The sequence below is a fragment of the Lithobates pipiens genome, unplaced genomic scaffold (genome assembly GCF_037356315.1).
Source record: "Lithobates pipiens isolate NorthernLeopardFrog02 unplaced genomic scaffold, aLitPip1_a1.2 Scaffold_30, whole genome shotgun sequence".
NCBI lineage: Eukaryota > Metazoa > Chordata > Amphibia > Anura > Ranidae > Lithobates > Lithobates pipiens.
Window position 1 is genome coordinate 38,052,361 of NW_027507791.1, and position 18,446 is coordinate 38,070,806.

Here is an 18,446-nt window from a genome sequence, read left to right on the forward strand (position 1 = left end):
CTGCCAATGCCGCTTGTTTCACAAATAGAGGGTTTTCGGGTCCAAATCTGGGTAACGCGGTGAGCTTGGACCGGTCGGGTGTGTCGGTGTGATGTCCAGAGAAGGTCTGAGGTGTCCTTAAAGCACAAGGAAGTGATGTGTAAAATGGGAAGAAGAGGTGAAGGTTTATTGGGGGGGGGGGGGGGGGGGGGGGGGCAAGGCCGTGATTGGATCCATGTTGGGAAGTGGTATTGGGGTCCTTAACCACTAGCCCACTGGGCACTTTTATCCCTCTTCCTGCCCAGGCCAATTTTCAGCTTTCATCGTTGTCACACTTTCACTGACAATTGCACGGTCATGCAACACTGTACCCATATGACTTTTTTTTTTTTTTTTTTTTTACAATTAGTTTGTTATAACATTTTGCAAACGGGTAATTTTTCTCCTTCACTGATGCTTACAGATGAGGCTGCACTGATGTACGCTGATAGGCGGTACTGGTAGACCCTTGTGGGTGGCACTGGTGGGTTCTTGTGGGTGGCACTGGTGGGCCCTGTTGAGGAGGCACTGGTGGGTTCTTGTGGGTGGAACTGGTGGGCCCTGTTGAGGCATTGGTGACGCGGCACTGGTGGGTTCTTGTGGGTGGCACTTTTTCTTTCCTGACAGGTCAACTTTAGTCTTCAGCTCTCCTCTTTCTAGTACAGGGGTCTCACTTTGCGGCCCTCCAGTTGTTGTGAAACTTCACGTCCCATGAGGCTATGCAAGGCTGACAGTTACAAGCATGACTCCCACAGGCAGAGGCATGATGGGACTTGTAGTTTTGCAAACAGCTGGAGGGCAACCAGTTTGAGACCCCCTGTATCTAGTGCAATGTTTCTCAACTCCAGTCCTAGAGTACCCCCAACAGGTCATGTCTTCAGGCTTTCCATGATCTTGCATAGGTGATTTGATCAGTTTCACTGCCTTGGTAATTACCACAGCTGTTTCATCTGAGGGGGGGGGGAACCTGAAAACACGGCCTTTTTGGGGGGTACTTGACGACTGGAGTTGAGAAACGTTCTAGTGCAGTGTTTCTCAATTCCAGCCCTCAAGGCGCCCCAACAGGTCATGTTTTCAAGATTTCCCTCAGGTGAAAAAGCTGTGGTAATTACTAAGGTAGTGAAACTGATCAAATCACCTGTGCAAAATAATGGCGAGCCTGAAAACATGACCTGTTGGGGCACCTTGAGGACGAGTTGAGAAACCCTGTTCTAGTGTGATGCATTTCATGTGGTTGAAGCCCGGTGTACATGGGCATCTGAGATCAGTTCAATTTGACTTGGGCTGTAAGGATATCTCCAACAAGAGGTATACTAGTGAGATTTTTATTATATTAGCATGCTGTATATAATGACAATATATTGAGATTTCCATAACAAAGAGATAAGTGATGATGACATAAATCCCCATATGCCCTCCATGGTGGCTGTGTCCTCTGTAGTAGTTTAGTATTTCTGTGCGTGGCAAGATGGCCGGCTTCTGATTTCACATCCAGACACATTTGCACCCACTGATGCTCCTCTGAGCCTCGCTCCCTTCCTGCTCCATCCTTCTGCCAGAGCCTTCATCCATACCCGCTAAGGACATGAACTCCTTTCTCCCGTGATGTAGTAGTTGGTCCCAAACAGCCAGGCATAAACAAGGTCACATAGGACTTCATTGACCTTGTATTGGCAATGGCATGGACCTTGAAAGCTAACTCCATGTTTTTCGAAAAGATTATTATTATACAGGATTTATATAGCGCCAACAGCTTGCGCAGCACTTTACAATATACAGGAAGACAATACAGCAACAGTTCTATACAAGCGGATTAGGAAGGGCCTGCTCTTGGGAACTTACAATCCAATAAGGAGGGGCTGGATAATAAACAGATAATTAAACGTGACCATACTGATTAATAAAAAAATGATGTATTTAGTTTTTTTAATAAAACTTTGATAAGTGGATGGCGGATGCAATGCGTAGGATCCTGCAGACTTTCCATCCAGCTGATGTTCTGTAATTGGGTACAGATCTTCAGTTACGGGGCTGAAGAACGTATCGATGGACTACGAGGGAGGCGACGTCACCACACTTGTGCTCCATTATGAGTCTCTCTATTGTGGCGGCAGATGGGACTTGTCGTTTTTTTCATTCATAGAGTCCTGTGGTCCTCCAAACCCTTGGAGTCAGTAGGAGGGTGGCATGGGGCCTGTGGCCAACCTAAATATGGGTTTAACAGGAAAGATGGACTTCTCTTTTAAACAGGGTTTAGACCTAGGGTTCCAAAACATGACCTGTTGGGGTACCTTGAGGACTGGCGCTGAGAAACCCTGTTCTAGTGTGATGCATTTCATGTGGTTGGAGCCCAGTGTACATGGGCATCTGAGATCAGTTCAGATCAGTTCAATTTGACTTGGGCTGGAAGGAGATCTCCAACAAGAGGTAGATTAGAGAGGTTTTATTATATTAGCATGCATGTATGACAATATAGTGAGCAGTCTTATAACTGAACAAAGAGATAAGTGATGATGACATTAGTCCCCCATATGCCCTCCATGGTGGCTGTGTGCTCTGTAATAGTTTTTTTGTATTTTTCTGTGCGTGGCAAGATGGCCGGCTTCTGCTACAGGATCCTGCAGACTTCCCCTCCAGCTGATGTTCTGTAATTCAGTTATGGTGCTGAAGAACGTATCAATGGACTACGAGGGAGGCGACGTCACCACACTTGTGCTCCATTGGGAGTCTCTCTATTGTGGCGGCAGATGGGACTTGTCGTTTTTTCATTCATAGAGTCCTGTGAACGAATGATGTGGCTGTGCGAGAGGAGCCACGCACAGCCATACCAAATAATAATAAAAAAAAAAAAGGAGCCCACAGGGGAAAAAACCCTTGGAGTCAGTAAGAGGGTGGCATGGGGCCTGTGGACAACCTAAATATGGGTTTAACGGGAAAGATGGACTTCTCTTTTAAAGTTAAAGTAAACTCTCCTATCGTTTTCAGCCAAGGAAGCCGCCATCTTTGCCTCTGTTTAATTTTCAACTGCTATGGTGCTGCACATGTGATTCGTTATGACACCAGCCATTGGATGGTATTGATAGTTTGGCTGAGAGCACAGCCAATGTGCAGTTAGCATTCCCGGCATGCCTTTTTTTTTTTTAACTGTGTAAATGGATGGGTTTACTTCCACTTTAAACAGGGTTTAGACCTAGGGTTCTAAAAGATTCAGAGTCGTGATGATGTCACTATAGGACGAAACGCATAGGGATCAGTGTACGTGATGTGTAACGTCATCACGCTAAAGACCGCGCCAAGCTTTTCGGGAAATTGCATTTGGAGTTTATGATATGCTTATCTTTTCTATCGCAATGTGAGGGAATAATTTTAATAAATAGTTGGGTTTTTTCTGCACTATGTGGTTATTCTATTTTGCCTTTTATGAGTGGAGTACATATGGAGGTTGAATGATTCCAGACCGCTGGTGGGGAATGACATTCAGGAAGTTAACCCTGTCGAACCCACGGTGCGGCTGTGGTCAGATGAAGGTGGCCTTGCTGAGTTGGCTGTGCAAATGAGGTCTGGGAGGTCTAAAGCCCCGTACACACTATCAGATTATCTGCTGACTTTTTCCTTCAGATTTACCAAAACCATATAATATGAGGTCAAACCTTAGGAGTTTCAATGTGTATGCAATCAAGCAGGCCCTTCTACTACATGGTTTTGGTAAATCTGAAGGAAAAACTCAGCAGATAATCTGATAGTGTGTACGGGGCTTTATATAACAAGACCGCACAGTTTAATGGGAGTCAAATTATTCTGGTAAGAAGCTCTGTGTGCTCACTACTGGTGGATGGTGTGAGAATATTGTACGCAAGTTTACTTCTCTGACACTTTGGAGGTGTTCACATTCTTTGGACTTTGACGTTTGGGACTTTCGGGAACTTGGTATCATTTTTTTTTTTTTTTTTTTTAATATAAGCATCATTGCTACTGTATATATCATGAGTGCTGCACTTTGTGTATAGACGGAGAGTGGCAGTGGAGCTTGGCAAAGGTGAGTACCAGTGGGTGGGTAGAGCGGAAGGTTAAGCTTTCAAGAAGACCTGTTCCTTTGGTAATATATGAAGCATTATTGTTCGGTTTATGGTTAAACAAAAAGCATATTGTGCTAATCTGAAAACAAGAATGCAAAAGACAAAAGATGCCAGTAGGTGCCAACTTACAACATTCCGCAAGAAAAGCTAAGGAGATCCTTGTGCCTATAGGATGCTCGTCTTGAGCACAAGGACAGTAAAAGGTCCTTGGTGTAGAAGATGAGAGGACAATCTCTTATGGGAAAGAATATGCTCACGGGTAGGTAGGAATGGATCCAATAGGAGATGGTAGGTGTAAATGTCAACAAAGAACTTTTATTGATAGGTGTGCTCTCTCTGCATCAGGACTACCCTTTGCTATTTGTACAACAGGACTGCCGCCATAATCAATTTGCCACGATGGTTTGATGGGAGTCCTAATGAAGAGGTTGCCTTGATTTTGTACCACCAATGAAAGTTCTACGATGACGCTTTCACCAAAAGAACCTTCCATCTCCTTTAAGAATCCATATCTGCCTTACTCTGGGCATAGCCGTTCCCATTAAGGATTGTGCCCTTCTGTTCCACAATAGTGGATAAAGTGATACACTTTTCCTGTTCACTGAAGACCAAAGAATTTGTTTTACCAAAGCTTCTTACAACAGTTTGGTCTGGAAGACATTGGATGAATGTTTGAAGTCAATATAACTTTTACTGGGATGTCAAGGGCTAAGGCGAGGTTCTCGTGAAGATGTCTGACCTCAGTCCTTTGTACAAATGATGGCCAATAATGAGCAAGAGATAACTTTGCAATTATGGTGGAGGTCAACTCGGCCTTGACCACTCTTTGGACCTTGGTAAAGGAGAAGAGGTTTTCATGAAGTAACCTGATGGCAGAGCTCAGTCCTTTGTACAAATGATGGCCGATAATGAACAAAAGATACTTTTTGCTATTATGATGGAGGTCAACTCCGCATCGACCACTCTTAGGTTTTTGGTAAAGAAGAAGAGGTTCTCGTGAAGATGTCTGATCTCAGTCCTTTGTACAAATGATGGCCAATAATGAGCAGGAGATAACTTTGCAATTATGGTGGAGTTCAACTCAGCCTTGACCACTCTTTGGACCTTGGTAAAGGAGAAGAGGATTTCATGAAGTAACCTGATGGCGGAGCCCAGTCCTTTGTACAAATGATGGCCAATAATGAACAAAAGATACTTTTTGCTATTATGATGGAGGTCAACTCCGCATCGACCACTCTTAGGTTTTTGGTAAAGAAGAAGAGGTTCTCGTGAAGATGTCTGATCTCGGAGCTCAGTCCTTTGTACAAATGATGGCCATTAATGAACAGGGGATATCTTATGGCTGAGACCAATACAGCCTTGGTGTCTGGTCCTTGGCAAAGAAGAAGAGGTTCTTCTGAGGATGCCCGATGGCAGAGGGTAGTCCTTTGTACAAATGATGGCCATTAATGTTACCTTTTCAATTATGGTGGTGATCAACTCAGCCTTTACCACTGTTTGGTCCTTGCTATAGAAGAAGAGGTTGTTATATAGATGTCATACTCAACCCAATCTGGATTCTACATGGTCTTCATTAATATAAGCAGAGGTTCATGCAACAATGTTTGAAAGCAAAGTTCAGATTAATGTTTCTTCTGCATGATTATGGATATACAAGCACAGGGTCTTACAAGGATGTGAGAGCTCAGTACAGTGAATTCTGTTATTGCTTTGATGGACCCTGTCACTAATCGTGTTTAGAGCCTGGTGTTGTTTGTTGCTTCATTTAGGTTTTTCGTACTCAGTTTGTGCCTGAAAATTCATCCCAAAGGAGACATAAGAGAGCAAATGTCCAATCGTACCTCAAGGCGGCAAAATCTTTAATACTTATGGCCACCTTATTCCCCCTACTCCACATCTTTTTCCTCCCCTTCTGCCCATCTCTTCCCCTTTCATTCCTCTTCTTCTGCTCTATCTCTCACCCACTCCCCCAACTCTTCCTCCCCTTTTCCTCCTCTTCTCCCCTTTTCTCTTCATCTCTCCTTCTCTTACTAGCCCCTCCCCCTCCTCCCCGCTCTGCCATCCTCTCTAAACCATTCCCCCTACTTTACACCTTTTTTCATCCACTTATTCCTATCTCTTCCTCTCACCTTCTCTCACTTCCCCTTCTTATCTGCCCCCTCTCTCTTCATCCCTCCTCTCACTTCCCTCCCCAAGCTCTGCCTCCTTCTCTATATCATTCCCTCTACTCTACACCATTGTTCTTCCTCCTCTTCTTCCAATCTCTTCCTCTCACCTTACTTCTTCATTGCCTCCTCTCTCACCCCCCTTTCCCCCTCCACCCCCTCTCTCTTCATCCCTCCCCTTACCTCCCTTCCCCAGCTCTGACCCTTCTCTAAACCATTCCCCCTACGCTACACCATTGTTCTTCCTCCTTCATCCTCTTCTTCCCTTCTCTTCTTCCCACCTTTCTTCTTCTTTGCCTCCTCTCTCACCCCCCTTCCCCCCTCCACCCCCTCTCTCTTCATCCCTCACCTCACCTCCCTTCCCCAGCTCTGACCCTTCTCTAAACCATTCCCCCTACTCTACACCATTGTTCTTCCTCCTTCATCCTCTTCTTCCCTTCTCTTCTTCCCACCTTTCTTCTTCTTTGCCTCCTCTCTCACCCCCCTTTCCCCCTCCACCCCCTCTCTCTTGATCCCTCACCTCACCTCCCTTCCCCAGCTCTGACCCTTCTCTAAACCATTCCCCCTACTCTACACCGTTCTTCCCTTTCTTACCCTTCTCCTTCTCTGCCCCTTCTCTTACCCACACCTCCCACTTTTCGCCTGCCTTCTCTATCCACTTTATCTCAATTTCACTTTGACTTACCCCCCCTTTTCTTCCCACTGAGCTCCCCATTCTACTTTCTCCCCGCTCCTACCCTGATTCTTTCATTCTGAACAGCAAAAACACTATAACTGAATGTAAAGTAAAAACAAGTTTAATACATACCTGAAGTTCCAGGTGTATGTACTCCCTTGGTGGCACCTGAAATGTGAATAATTTAATAAATATAAATATATGAGTATTGTTTTCATCAATAATTTCTTTACTGGGAAAACAATCCCGTCACCTTGCATATAATTAGCCCCAGACCGGCCATCTTGCAAGTCTGGCTCCTTGTCAAATACAAAACACGCAATGTAAACACTGTAGTCTAAAAATATTTTATAACGGGTCCCACAATGTTACTAAAGGGATTGTTATCATCCCCTTGGACAGCCCAGAATGGCTTGATCTTTGATCTGATAGAATGCAGTTAACTAGGCTTTGAAGAAGATATATCCTTTGAAACGTGTCAATCAATTAGGATCCCGGTGAGGTCTCCCCGATCTGTGACGCCTGTCGAGTTCGGGGCGTTTTGGCTTTGGCCGAATAACTTAATACATTTTATTAACTTGTGTTTGTGAGTATATTTTATGCTGTTTAAATCCTAAATAAAGGCTGTGGGATAATGCACTATGCCGGTGCGTCCTCTTTTTTTTTGTTTTTTGTTTTTTTACTCTAGTGTTACGAAGGGTTTTGGTCATTGGTGGGGCCGAGTTGTTTATGATATGCTGTTTATGCCAGCAATGATTACAACTTTGTGAAGGATGATGGAGACCCTGGTTGAGGGACATCTCACCACCAGAGTCTTTGAAGGTCATCAGATTTGTGGGTTCCCACCCAAAAACTGAGAAAACTGAAAAGTGGACACCACCTTTTTTTTTTTTTACCAGCAACTTTGAGCCCTGATGAAGGCCTCTCAAAACCCCTGAAGCCCGTTGACTATTTTGGGATTTTCATGATGGCTGGCCCCTTCAGATCCAATTGATTTTGGATCCATCACATCTGACCTAAACCTTCTTATGATTATGTTTTGTCATGATGTGGATACCTTAACCAGGATCGATTATGATGTAGACCAATGTTTCTCAACTCCAGGCCTCAAGGTGCCCCAACAGGTGATTTGATCAGTTTCACTGCCTTAGTAATCACCACAGCCGTTTCATCTGAGGGAAATCCTCAAAACATGACCTGTACTGTACAGTACCAGTAATAGGTCTGGTCACCATCGTTTCGGCCTATAAGGCCTTAGTCATAACCATGGAGGTTATGGTGGTTATGACTAAGGCCTTATAGGCTGAAATGCGTCAACCTTTCTTATTTGCGTTTGGTGACTGTGGATGGTTAATAAATACTTGGGGACTAGAGTTAAGAAAAACTGATGTAGACTGAAAGGGGCTCACAATCCTTCTTACACTTAGAAACCTATGAAGGAAAAGCCCATCTAAGAGGCAGATTATACTAATTCTGGGTATCCTTATAGCGAATGTGTTCATCACTAATGATAACTCCTGCATTTGAGGGGTATGCACCCTTGGACCGCAGTGCGCTTACCATTGCTGACTTCCAGGCTGGCGGCATAACTGATGTAGCTTGATTTAGTGCGACACTTGTACTCTCCACCATCTCTCCCGGAAGCTGATGAGATGGTGAATTTACGGACATTGATATCCAGCACTTTCCCATCCTTGTACCAGTAATAGGTCTGGTCACCTTGAATGGCAGACCCCAAGTCACATGTTAGGGTCACGGAGTCCCCAGGTAAAAGATTTCTCCGGTTGGGTGTGAAGGTCACCACTGGTCTACTTACAGCTGCAAAATTAGAAATTGAGAGTATTTTTGGACCATACCATATGTACTTCACTGGATCTTATGTTTTCCCTTTATATTCTTCCGCAGATGAATTGGGTATACCAAGGCAAGACTGGGTGGGGGTAGAAGAGAATTTTAAACGTTTCCCAGATAAATTGTGTTAACAGAATTGAGATACTTTACCATTAAGACATTGATCGGAGTTGAACCCTCAGTCAAGGACATAAGTTGAATGTAACATAGTGGTTCTCAACCACAAGGCCATGGCCCACTACCTGGCCTTGGCCTTCCTTCTCCCGGATTTCCATCCAACTGCAGGTCATTGAAAAAAAAAAAAGTTTGAATAAAGAAACAACAACATTATGGTTACTAGATGGTGCTGGGTATCATAGGAAATAAGAATGCTACATGTAGTGGCCATAATGCTGTATTTTCCCCATTCGCACCGTATTTTTATTCAATAAATCACATTCAACTTGCAGAAATTTATAGCCTGAGAAAAATTCAATTTTGCACCATTTGCACGAATTTACATGCAGTTTTAATGGACAGCTTCCCTTAGTGAGGAAAAGATGATCCGCACTCCGGTGCTTGCTCTTAAAAAATGTAGTATTTATTAGTCATCCACAGTGACCAAACACAGGTAAGAAATGTTGACATGTTTCAGCCTATAAGGCCTTAGTCATAACCATGGGGGTTATGGTGGTTATGACTAAGGCCTTATAGGCTGAAACGCGTCAACCTTTCTTATTTGCGTTTGGTCACTGTGGCTTGTTAATAAATACTACATTTTTTAATAGCAATCACCGGAGTGCGGATCATCTTTTCCTCATTTCCCTACTCAGCCAACGACTGTGGATCGAGCACCTGGGAGCTCTGCTTTCTATGTGATGTATGGGTAGCAGCACTGACTTTTTTGTCTATATCCAGCTTCCCTTAGTGTTTTAGCAAGAAAAGGAACAGACCCAGCAATCCTTAGACCTTGGGCACCTCTGAAAGTCTCCCATAAATACAAAGACTGCAGGGGATGCCTGTGATTTGACTTAAAGACTTAAAGGGGTTGATTTACTAAAACCGGAGCGTGCAAAATGTGGTGCAGCTCCGCAGAGAAACCAATCAGCTTCCAGGTTTTATTGTCAATGCTTAATTGAACAAGCTGAAGTTAGAAGTTGATTGACTACCATGCACAGTTGCACCAGATTCTGAGTGCTCCAGTTTTAGTAAATTGCCGCCCCCCCCATACAGACTTCCATGGAAATCAGTAAGCCGATAACAAGAGCCAAATATCTTCTAGGGACCGGAACAAAGAAAAAGTCATGACTCACCTCGCACAGTTATATGGGCTTTAGCTGACATCGTTTCAAAAGGTCTGGGAGTTTTATAAAAGGAAGACGTGCTTTGTAGCCGTTGGGTGCATTTGTACGTCCCAGTCGCACGTCTGTCTACCTTATCAATACGGAACTCAATATCGGAGGCTGAGAAAAATATTTCTTTATCGTCTTTGAAGAACGTTGTGTTCACTGCACGGTAGGCATAAATGGTGTAACATCTGAGGGTCAGGGAGTCCCCTTCATAGACGGAGGTGGGCCTCTGAAGGATCAGATGAGCTGAAAAAAAAAAAGTCCATCAATCTAATTGAATTTCACAAAAGTTCTCCAAGAATGTCAATGGAGCTCCAGACAACTTGTGTCCTTTTTGTGGCCGGACTGGAGAAGTGTAGGACCTCCGACAGGTTCAACCAGCCAACTGTAACCCCCACTGGGGAGATTAGCTCTCACTATTTGATGACTGTCTGTCACCGTCCCTAAACCGGGAAAGTAGAGAAAATGCTTTTTTGCATGAAGTTTACTATTCAACTGCCTGTACAGCACGGCTGGACTGGGACAGAAATTTGGCCCTGGACTTCATCCAGACCGGCCCACTTACATTTTGAGTGTCCCATCAGCACCCCTTACATCAGAGTGTCCCATCACCAGCCCCCTTACATCAGAGTGTCCCATCAGCACCCCCTTACATCAGAGTGTCCCATCACCAGCCCCCTTACATCAGAGTGTCCCATCAGCACCCCCTTACATCAGAGTGTCCCATCACCAGCCCCCTTACATCAGAGTGTCCCATCACCAGCCCCCTTACATTAGAGTGTCCCATCAGCACCCCCTTACATCAGAGTGTCCCATCAGCACCCCCTTACATCAGAGTGTTCCATCAGCACTCCCTTACATCAGAGTGTCCCATCACCAGCCCCCTTACATCAGAGTGTCCCATCAGCACTCCCTTACATCAGAGTGTCCCATCAGCAGCCCCCATACATCAGAGTGTCCCATCAGCACCCCCTTACATCAGAGTGTCCCATCATCACCCCCTTATATCAGAGTGTCCCATGAGCAGCCCCCACACATCAGAGTGTCCTATCAGCACCCCCTTACATCAGAGTGTTCCATCACCAGCCCCCTTACATCAGAGTGCCCCATGAGCAGCCCCCTTACAACAGAGTGTCCCATCAGCACCCCCTTACATCAGAGTGTCCCATTAGCACTCCCTTACATCAGAGTGTCCCATCAGCACCCCCTTACATCAGAGTGTCCCATCATCACCCCCTTATATCAGAGTGTCCCATGAGCAGCCCCCACACATCAGAGTGTCCTATCAGCACCCCCTTACATCAGAGTGTCCCATCAGCAGCCCCCTTACATCAGAGTGTCCCATCACCAGCCCCCATACATCAGAGTGTCCCATCAGCACCCCCTTACATCAGAGTGTCCCATCACCGGCCCCCTTACATCAGAGTGTCCCATCAGCACCCCCTTACATCAGAGTGTCCCATCACCTGCTCCCTTACATCAGAGTGTCCCATCAGCACTGCCATACATCAGAGTGTCCCATCAGCACTCCCATACATCAGAGTGTCCCATCAGCACTCCCTTACATCAGAGCGTCCCATTACCAGCCCCCTTACATCAGAGTGTCCCATTACCAGCCCCCTTACATCAGAGTGTCCCATGAGCAGCCCCCATACATCAGAGTGTTCCATCATCACCCCCTTATATCAGAGTGTCCCATCATCACCCCCTTATATCAGAGTGTCCCATCACCAGCCCCCCTACATCAGAGTGTCCCATCAGCACCCCCCTACATCAGAGTGTCCCATCAGCACCCCCTTACATCAGAGTGTCCCATCAGCAGCCCCCTTACATCAGAGTGTCCCATCACCAGCCCCCTTACATCAGAGTGTCTCATCAGCAGCCCCCTTACATCAGAGTGTCCCATCAGCACCCCCTTACATCAGAGTGTCCCATCAGCACCCCCTTACATCAGAGTGTCCCATCATCACCCCCTTATATCAGAGTGTCCCATCATTACCCCCTTATATCAGAGTGTCCCATCACCAGCCCCCCTACATCAGAGTGTCCCATCAGCACCCCCCTACATCAGAGTGTCCCATCAGCACCCCCTTACATCAGAGTGTCCCATCAGCAGCCCCCTTACATCACAGTGTCCCATCACCAGCCCCCTTACATCAGAGTGTCTCATCAGCAGCCCCCTTACATCAGAGTGTCCCATCAGCACCCCCTTACATCAGAGTGTCCCATCAGCACCCCCTTACATCAGAGTGTCCCATCACCAGCCCCCTTACATCAGAGTGTCCCTTCAGCAGCCCCGTTACATCAGAGTGTCCTATCAGCAGCCCCCTTACATCAGAGTGTCCCATCAGCAGCCCCCTTACATCAGAGTGGCCCACTGAGCCATCGGCCCACCGGGAAACTCCCGGTAGTCCGGATGGCCAGTACATGCCTGCTGTACACTAATTGAGGCTCATTTAGAGATTTACAACCCACAGCACGCTCGAGATGTGCCCGACGGAAACGTTTATTTTATTTTGGATTTGTTCATTAAGCTAATCATTTTGTTTTGTCATATTCGTTGTTAGAATGATTCGTTTTCGGAATTTGTTTAGTATATTTCGATTTCTTTTGTAAATTTGGATTTGTTTCCTATATTACTGTATATACATGTTTCCAATTTCAAAAGATCGCTATACACTACCTATTTTATTCTATTTCTTTCTATTCTATTCTGCTTAGTTTTCTATTTTATTCTTTGCTATTACTTTCTACTCTATTCTTTTTATTTTTATTTTATTCTAGTCTATAAAGCAGCCTAAGTAGAATCATGATCTTATTTCACTTTTATACCTTACTGTATTTATTGCAATATGCTTCCATTTTTAATTAAAATTCATTTTCAAATTCATTTCATTTTCTAATTAAAATTCATTTTCAAATTCATTTCATTTTCTAATTAAAATTCATTTTCAAATTAAAATTCATTTTCAAATTCATTTAATTTTCAAATTCGACAGAAAAGTTTGTTTAATTTCAAATTAGTTTTTTGAGTTAATAATTTTGTTTCGTCATTTTCGTTATGTTAGAATGATCCGTTTTCGGAATTTGTTTTGTCGATTTGGATTCTTTTTGTAAATTTGGATTTGTTTAGTACTTTACTGTATATACCTGTTTCACATTTCGGGGATGGCTATACTATACCTATTTAATTTTATTTTATGCGATTCTATTCTATTTCTTTCTATTTTATTTTCTATTTTATTCTATCCTATTCTTTTATTTTGTATTCTTTTATTCTATTCTAGTCTATAAAACAGCCTAAGTAGAATCATTATGTTATTTCACTTTTATACCTTACTGTATTTATTGCAAATATATTCCATTTTAAATTCAAATTCATTTTTAATTTATTTCATTTTCAAATTCATTTTTAAATTTATTTAATTTTCAAATCCATTTTTAAATTTGACGGAAACGTTTCTTTCATTTTGGGTTCGTTCATTAAGCTAATCATTTTGTTTCATCTTATTCGTTATGTTAGAATGATTCGTTCTCGGAATTTGTTTTGTCGATTTGGATTATTTTTGTAAATTTGGATTTGTTTCGTACATTACTGTATATACATGTTTCACATTTCGGAGATGGCTATACTCTACCTATTTTATTTAATTTTATGCCATTCTATTTCTTTCTATTTTATTCTGTTTTATTTTCTATTTTATTCTATCCTATCCTTTTATCTTGTATTCTTTTATTCTATTCTATAAAACAGCCTAAGTAGAATCATTATGTTATTTCACTTTTATACCTTACTGTATTTACTGCAAAATGTTTCCATTTTAAATTCAAATTCATTTTAAAATATGACGGAAAGTTTGTTTCATTTTGGATTTGTTCATTAAGCTAATTATTTTGTTTTGTCATATTCGTTATGTTAGAATGATTCGTTCTCGGAATTTGTTTAGTATATTTTGATTTCTTTTGTAAATTTGGATTGGTTTCCTATATTACTGTATATATATATGTTTCTAATTTCGGAAGATCGCTATACGCTTCTGATTTTATTCTATTTCTTTCTATTGTATTCTGTTTCATTTCTATTTTATTCTATTATATTACTTTCTATTCTCTTCTTTTTTTTATTCATTCTAGTCTATAAAGCAGCCTAAGTAGAATCATTATCTTATTTCGCTTTTATACCTTACTGTATTTATTGCAATATGCTTCCATTTTTAATTCAAATTCATTTTCAAATTAAAATTAATTTTCAAATTCGACAGAAGATTGTTTCAAATTTGTTTGTTCAATTAATAATTTTGTTTCGTCATATTCGTTATGTTAGAATGATTCGTTTTCTGAATTTGTTTAGTATATTTGGATTTTTTTTTGTAAATTTGGATTTGTTTCCTATATTACTGTATATATATGTTTCAGAAGATCGCTATACGCTACCTATTTTATTCTATTTCTTTCTGTTCTATTCTGTTTCATTTTCTATTTTATTCTATTCTATTAATTTCTATTCTATTCTTTTTTTTATTTTATTCATTCTATTCTTGTCTATAAAGCAGCCTAAGCAGAATCATTATCTGATTTTGCTTTTATACCTTACTGTATATATTGCAATATGCTTCCATTTTTAATTCAAATTCATTTTCAAATTCATTTCATTTTCAAATTAAAATTCATTTTCAAATTCGACAGAAAAGTTTGTTTCATTTTTAATTTGTTTGTTGAGTTAATAATTTTGTTTCGATTATGTTAGAATGATTCCTTTTCGGAATTTGTTTTGTAGATTTGGATTCTTTTTGTAAATTTGGATTTGTTTCGTGCATAACTGTATATACATGTTTCACATTTTGGAGATGGCTATACTCTACCTATTTTATTTCATGCCATTCTATTCTATTTCTTTCTATTTTATTCTGTTTTATTTTCTATTTTATTCTATCCTATTCTTTTGTTTTGTATTCTTTTATTCTATTCTGGTCTATAAAACTGCCTAAGTAGAATCATTATGTTATTTCACTTTTATACCTTAGGCCGCGTACACACGGGCGGACTGTTCGCCCAACCCTGTCCGCTGAACAGTGTTTGGGCGGACAGTCCGCTCGTGTGTGGGCTTTCAGCGGACAGTTTCAGCGGACAGTTGGACGGACAAAGTCTTTCGGAAATTCCGAAAAACTGTCCGCTGAAACTGTGTTTGAGCGAACAGTCCGCCCGTGTGTGGGCCTGTCCGCTGTACTTTCGAAATGAGCGGACTGTTGCCGCTCGGAAAGTCCGCCCATTTCGAGCGCGTGTACAGGTAGGCGGGGCCCGCGAAGGAGACGTCGCGGGCTCCGCCGCCTGGAATGGGCTTAAAGGGGAACCCCAACGCCGAAAAAAATCGGCGTGGGGGTTCCCCCAAAGTCCACACCAGACCCTTGTCCGAGCACGCTACCCGGCCGGCCAGGAAAGGGGGGCGAGCGAGCGCGCCCCCCCTCCTGAGCCGTACCAGGCCGCGTGCCCTCAACATGGGGGGGTGCCTTGGGGAAGGGGGGGCCGCGCGGCCCCCCCACCCCAAAGCACCTTGTCCCCATGTTGATGAGGACAAGGGCCTCTTCCCGACAACCCTGGCCGTTGGTTGTCGGGGTCTGCGGGCGGGGGGCTTATCGGAATCCGGGAGCCCCCTTTAAGAAGGGGGCCCCCGGATACCGGCCCCCCACCCTATGTGAATGAGTATGGGGTACAATGTACCCCTACCCATTCACCTGTGAAATAAAGTACAAAAAAAAACACAACACATGGAAAAAGTATTTTATTGCACAGCTCCGGGGGTCTTCCGTCTTCGGGGGTCTTCTCGCCGGACTCCTCCGCTATGTGTGTGTAGCTCTTTTGCTAGCGGAGGAGTCCGGCTTTCTTCCTCCCCGCCGCCGGCCTCTTCTCCCGACTTCGGGGGTCTTGTCCCCCTCTTCGGTTCTTCTGCCGGGCCACCGCGCCTTCTTGTAGCTCTTTTACAGGCGGTGGCCCGGTCTTCTGTCGCCGCTGTCGTCGCCGCCGCCGCCGCCTTCCGTTCTTGTTCTTCTTCTTGTTCTTCTTCTTCTCCTGGAGATGTTGACTCGACGAGCTCCCTGGCCGGAATGCCAGGGACACGCTCCGCTGCCACTTATATAGTGACAATGGGGCGGTGTCACATGGTATATGTCACATGGGTTGGTCACATGGGTTGATGTCACATGGGGACTATGACATCGTAAGGGGGCGGGGTCACCATGTGACCAACCCATGTGACATATACCATGTGACCCCGCCCCATTGTCACTATATAAGTGACCGCACAGCGCGGCTCTGGCATTCCGGCCGGAGAGCTCGTCGAGTCAACATCTCCAGGAGAAGAAGAACAAGAAGAAGAACAAGAACGGAAGGCGGCGGCGGCGACGACAGCGGCGACAGAAGACCGGGCCACCGCCTGTAAAAGAGCTACAAGAAGGCGCGGTGGCCCGGCAGAAGAACCGAAGAGGGGGACAAGACCCCCGAAGTCGGGAGAAGAGGCCGGCGGCGGGGAGGAAGAAAGCCGGACTCCTCCGCTAGCAAAAGAGCTACACACACATAGCGGAGGAGTCCGGCGAGAAGACCCCCGAAGACGGAAGACCCCCGGGGCTGTGCAATAAAATACTTTTTCCATGTGTTGTGTTTTTTTTTGTACTTTATTTCACAGGTGAATGGGTAGGGGTACATTGTACCCCATACTCATTCACATAGGGTGGGGGGCCGGTATCCGGGGGCCCCCTTCTTAAAGGGGGCTCCCGGATTCCGATAAGCCCCCCGCCCGCAGACCCCGACAACCAATGGCCAGGGTTGTCGGGAAGAGGCCCTTGTCCTCATCAACATGGGGACAAGGTGCTTTGGGGTGGGGGGGCCGCGCGGCCCCCCCTTCCCCAAGGCACCCCCCCATGTTGAGGGCACGTGGCCTGGTACGGCTCAGGAGGGGGGGCGCGCTCGCTCGCCCCCCTTTCCTGGCCGGCCGGGTAGCGTGCTCGGACAAGGGTCTGGTGTGGACTTTGGGGGAACCCCCACGCCGATTTTTTTCGGCGTTGGGGTTCCCCTTTAAGCCCATTCCAGGCGGCGGAGCCCGCGACGTCTCCTTCGCGGGCCCCGCCTACCTGTACACGCGCTCGAAATGGGCGGATTTTCCTCCTCCTTACGTGGGCGAGTCCGTTCATTTCAAAAGTTGAGCCAACTGTTTGGCAAACAGTTCGCTGAAACAGTCCGCTCGTGTGTGGGCAAGTCCGCTCATGCAAATTTTGAGCGGACTGTTTGACAAACTGTTTGCCGAACAAGGTTGGGCGAACAGTCCGCGCGTGTGTACGCGGCCTCACTGTATTTATCGCAAAATGTTTCCATTTTAAATTCAAATTCATTTTGAAATTCATTTTTAAATTCGATGGAAAAGTTTGTTTCATTTTGGATTTGTTCATAAAGTTATTAATTTTGTTTCGTCATATTCGTTATGTTAGAATAATTTGTTTTCAGAATTATTTTTGTATATTCAGATTTGTTTCAATACACACACACACAACACACACAGAACACAAATACAACACACACACAACACAAATACAACACACAACACAAACACCTCACACACACAACACAAATACAACACACAACACAAACACCACACACACACACAACAAACACACACAACACACAACACAAATACAACACACAACACAAATACAACACACACAACACAAATACAACACACACACACACACAACACAAATACAACACACACACAACATAAACACACACAACACAAATACAACACAAATACAACATGCACACACAACACAAATACAACACACACACACACAACACAGAACACAAACACCACACACACACACACACACACACACACACACACACACACACAGTATTTCAAGTATTTCAATGTAGTGGTCAGGTAGGTCAGTGTAGGGGTCAGGTAGGTCAGGGTAATGGTCAGGTAGGTCACATGGGTTACATGGGCAGGGCAAAAGGGGCTGAGCGGCAAACTTAGGTTTTGCCTAGGGTGTCAAAAATCCTTGCACCAGCCCTGCCAGTGGGATTGTGGCCCCCAGGTGAAAACTGTTTTTCAGTTCATTGCTGTCGGTGGGATAGAGGCCCCAAGGAGGGAGTGGCAACACAAATCACAGGTGTCAGTGGGATCGTGGCCCCCCAGGGGAAAATAGCACCTTAATTCACTGGTGTTAGTGGGATAGTGACCCCCCGGGCAGGAGTAGCAGATCATTGATGTAAGTGGGATAGCGGCCACCAGAGAAGAATAGGTCCCCAAATCATTGGTGTAATTGGGATAGTGACCCTCAGA

The 18,446-nt window shown here is 44.4% G+C and overlaps 1 protein-coding gene across 4 annotated transcripts in view; it reads right to left on the reverse strand.

Annotated features, from left to right (window-relative positions):
* Window positions 1–1,329: 1,329 nt before the first annotated feature.
* The window catches only part of LOC143942659 (Fc receptor-like protein 5), a 51,749-nt gene continuing 34,632 nt past the window's right edge, over window positions 1,330–18,446 (reverse strand). For 3 of the 4 annotated variants that reach the window (XM_077464037.1, XM_077464036.1, XM_077464038.1), the window contains 4 exons: window positions 10,079–10,360; window positions 8,496–8,753; window positions 7,068–7,103; window positions 2,447–5,885 (listed from right to left, as the gene is read on the reverse strand). In XM_077464037.1, the coding sequence (XP_077320163.1) occupies window positions 5,875–5,885; window positions 7,068–7,103; window positions 8,496–8,753; window positions 10,079–10,360 (587 nt within the window). In that variant the 3' untranslated portion in view covers window positions 2,447–5,874. Of the gene's footprint in view, window positions 2,174–2,446; window positions 5,886–7,067; window positions 7,104–8,495; window positions 8,754–10,078; window positions 10,361–18,446 lie in introns of those variants that run through there. The other variant, XR_013264814.1, reaches the window with a different exon arrangement.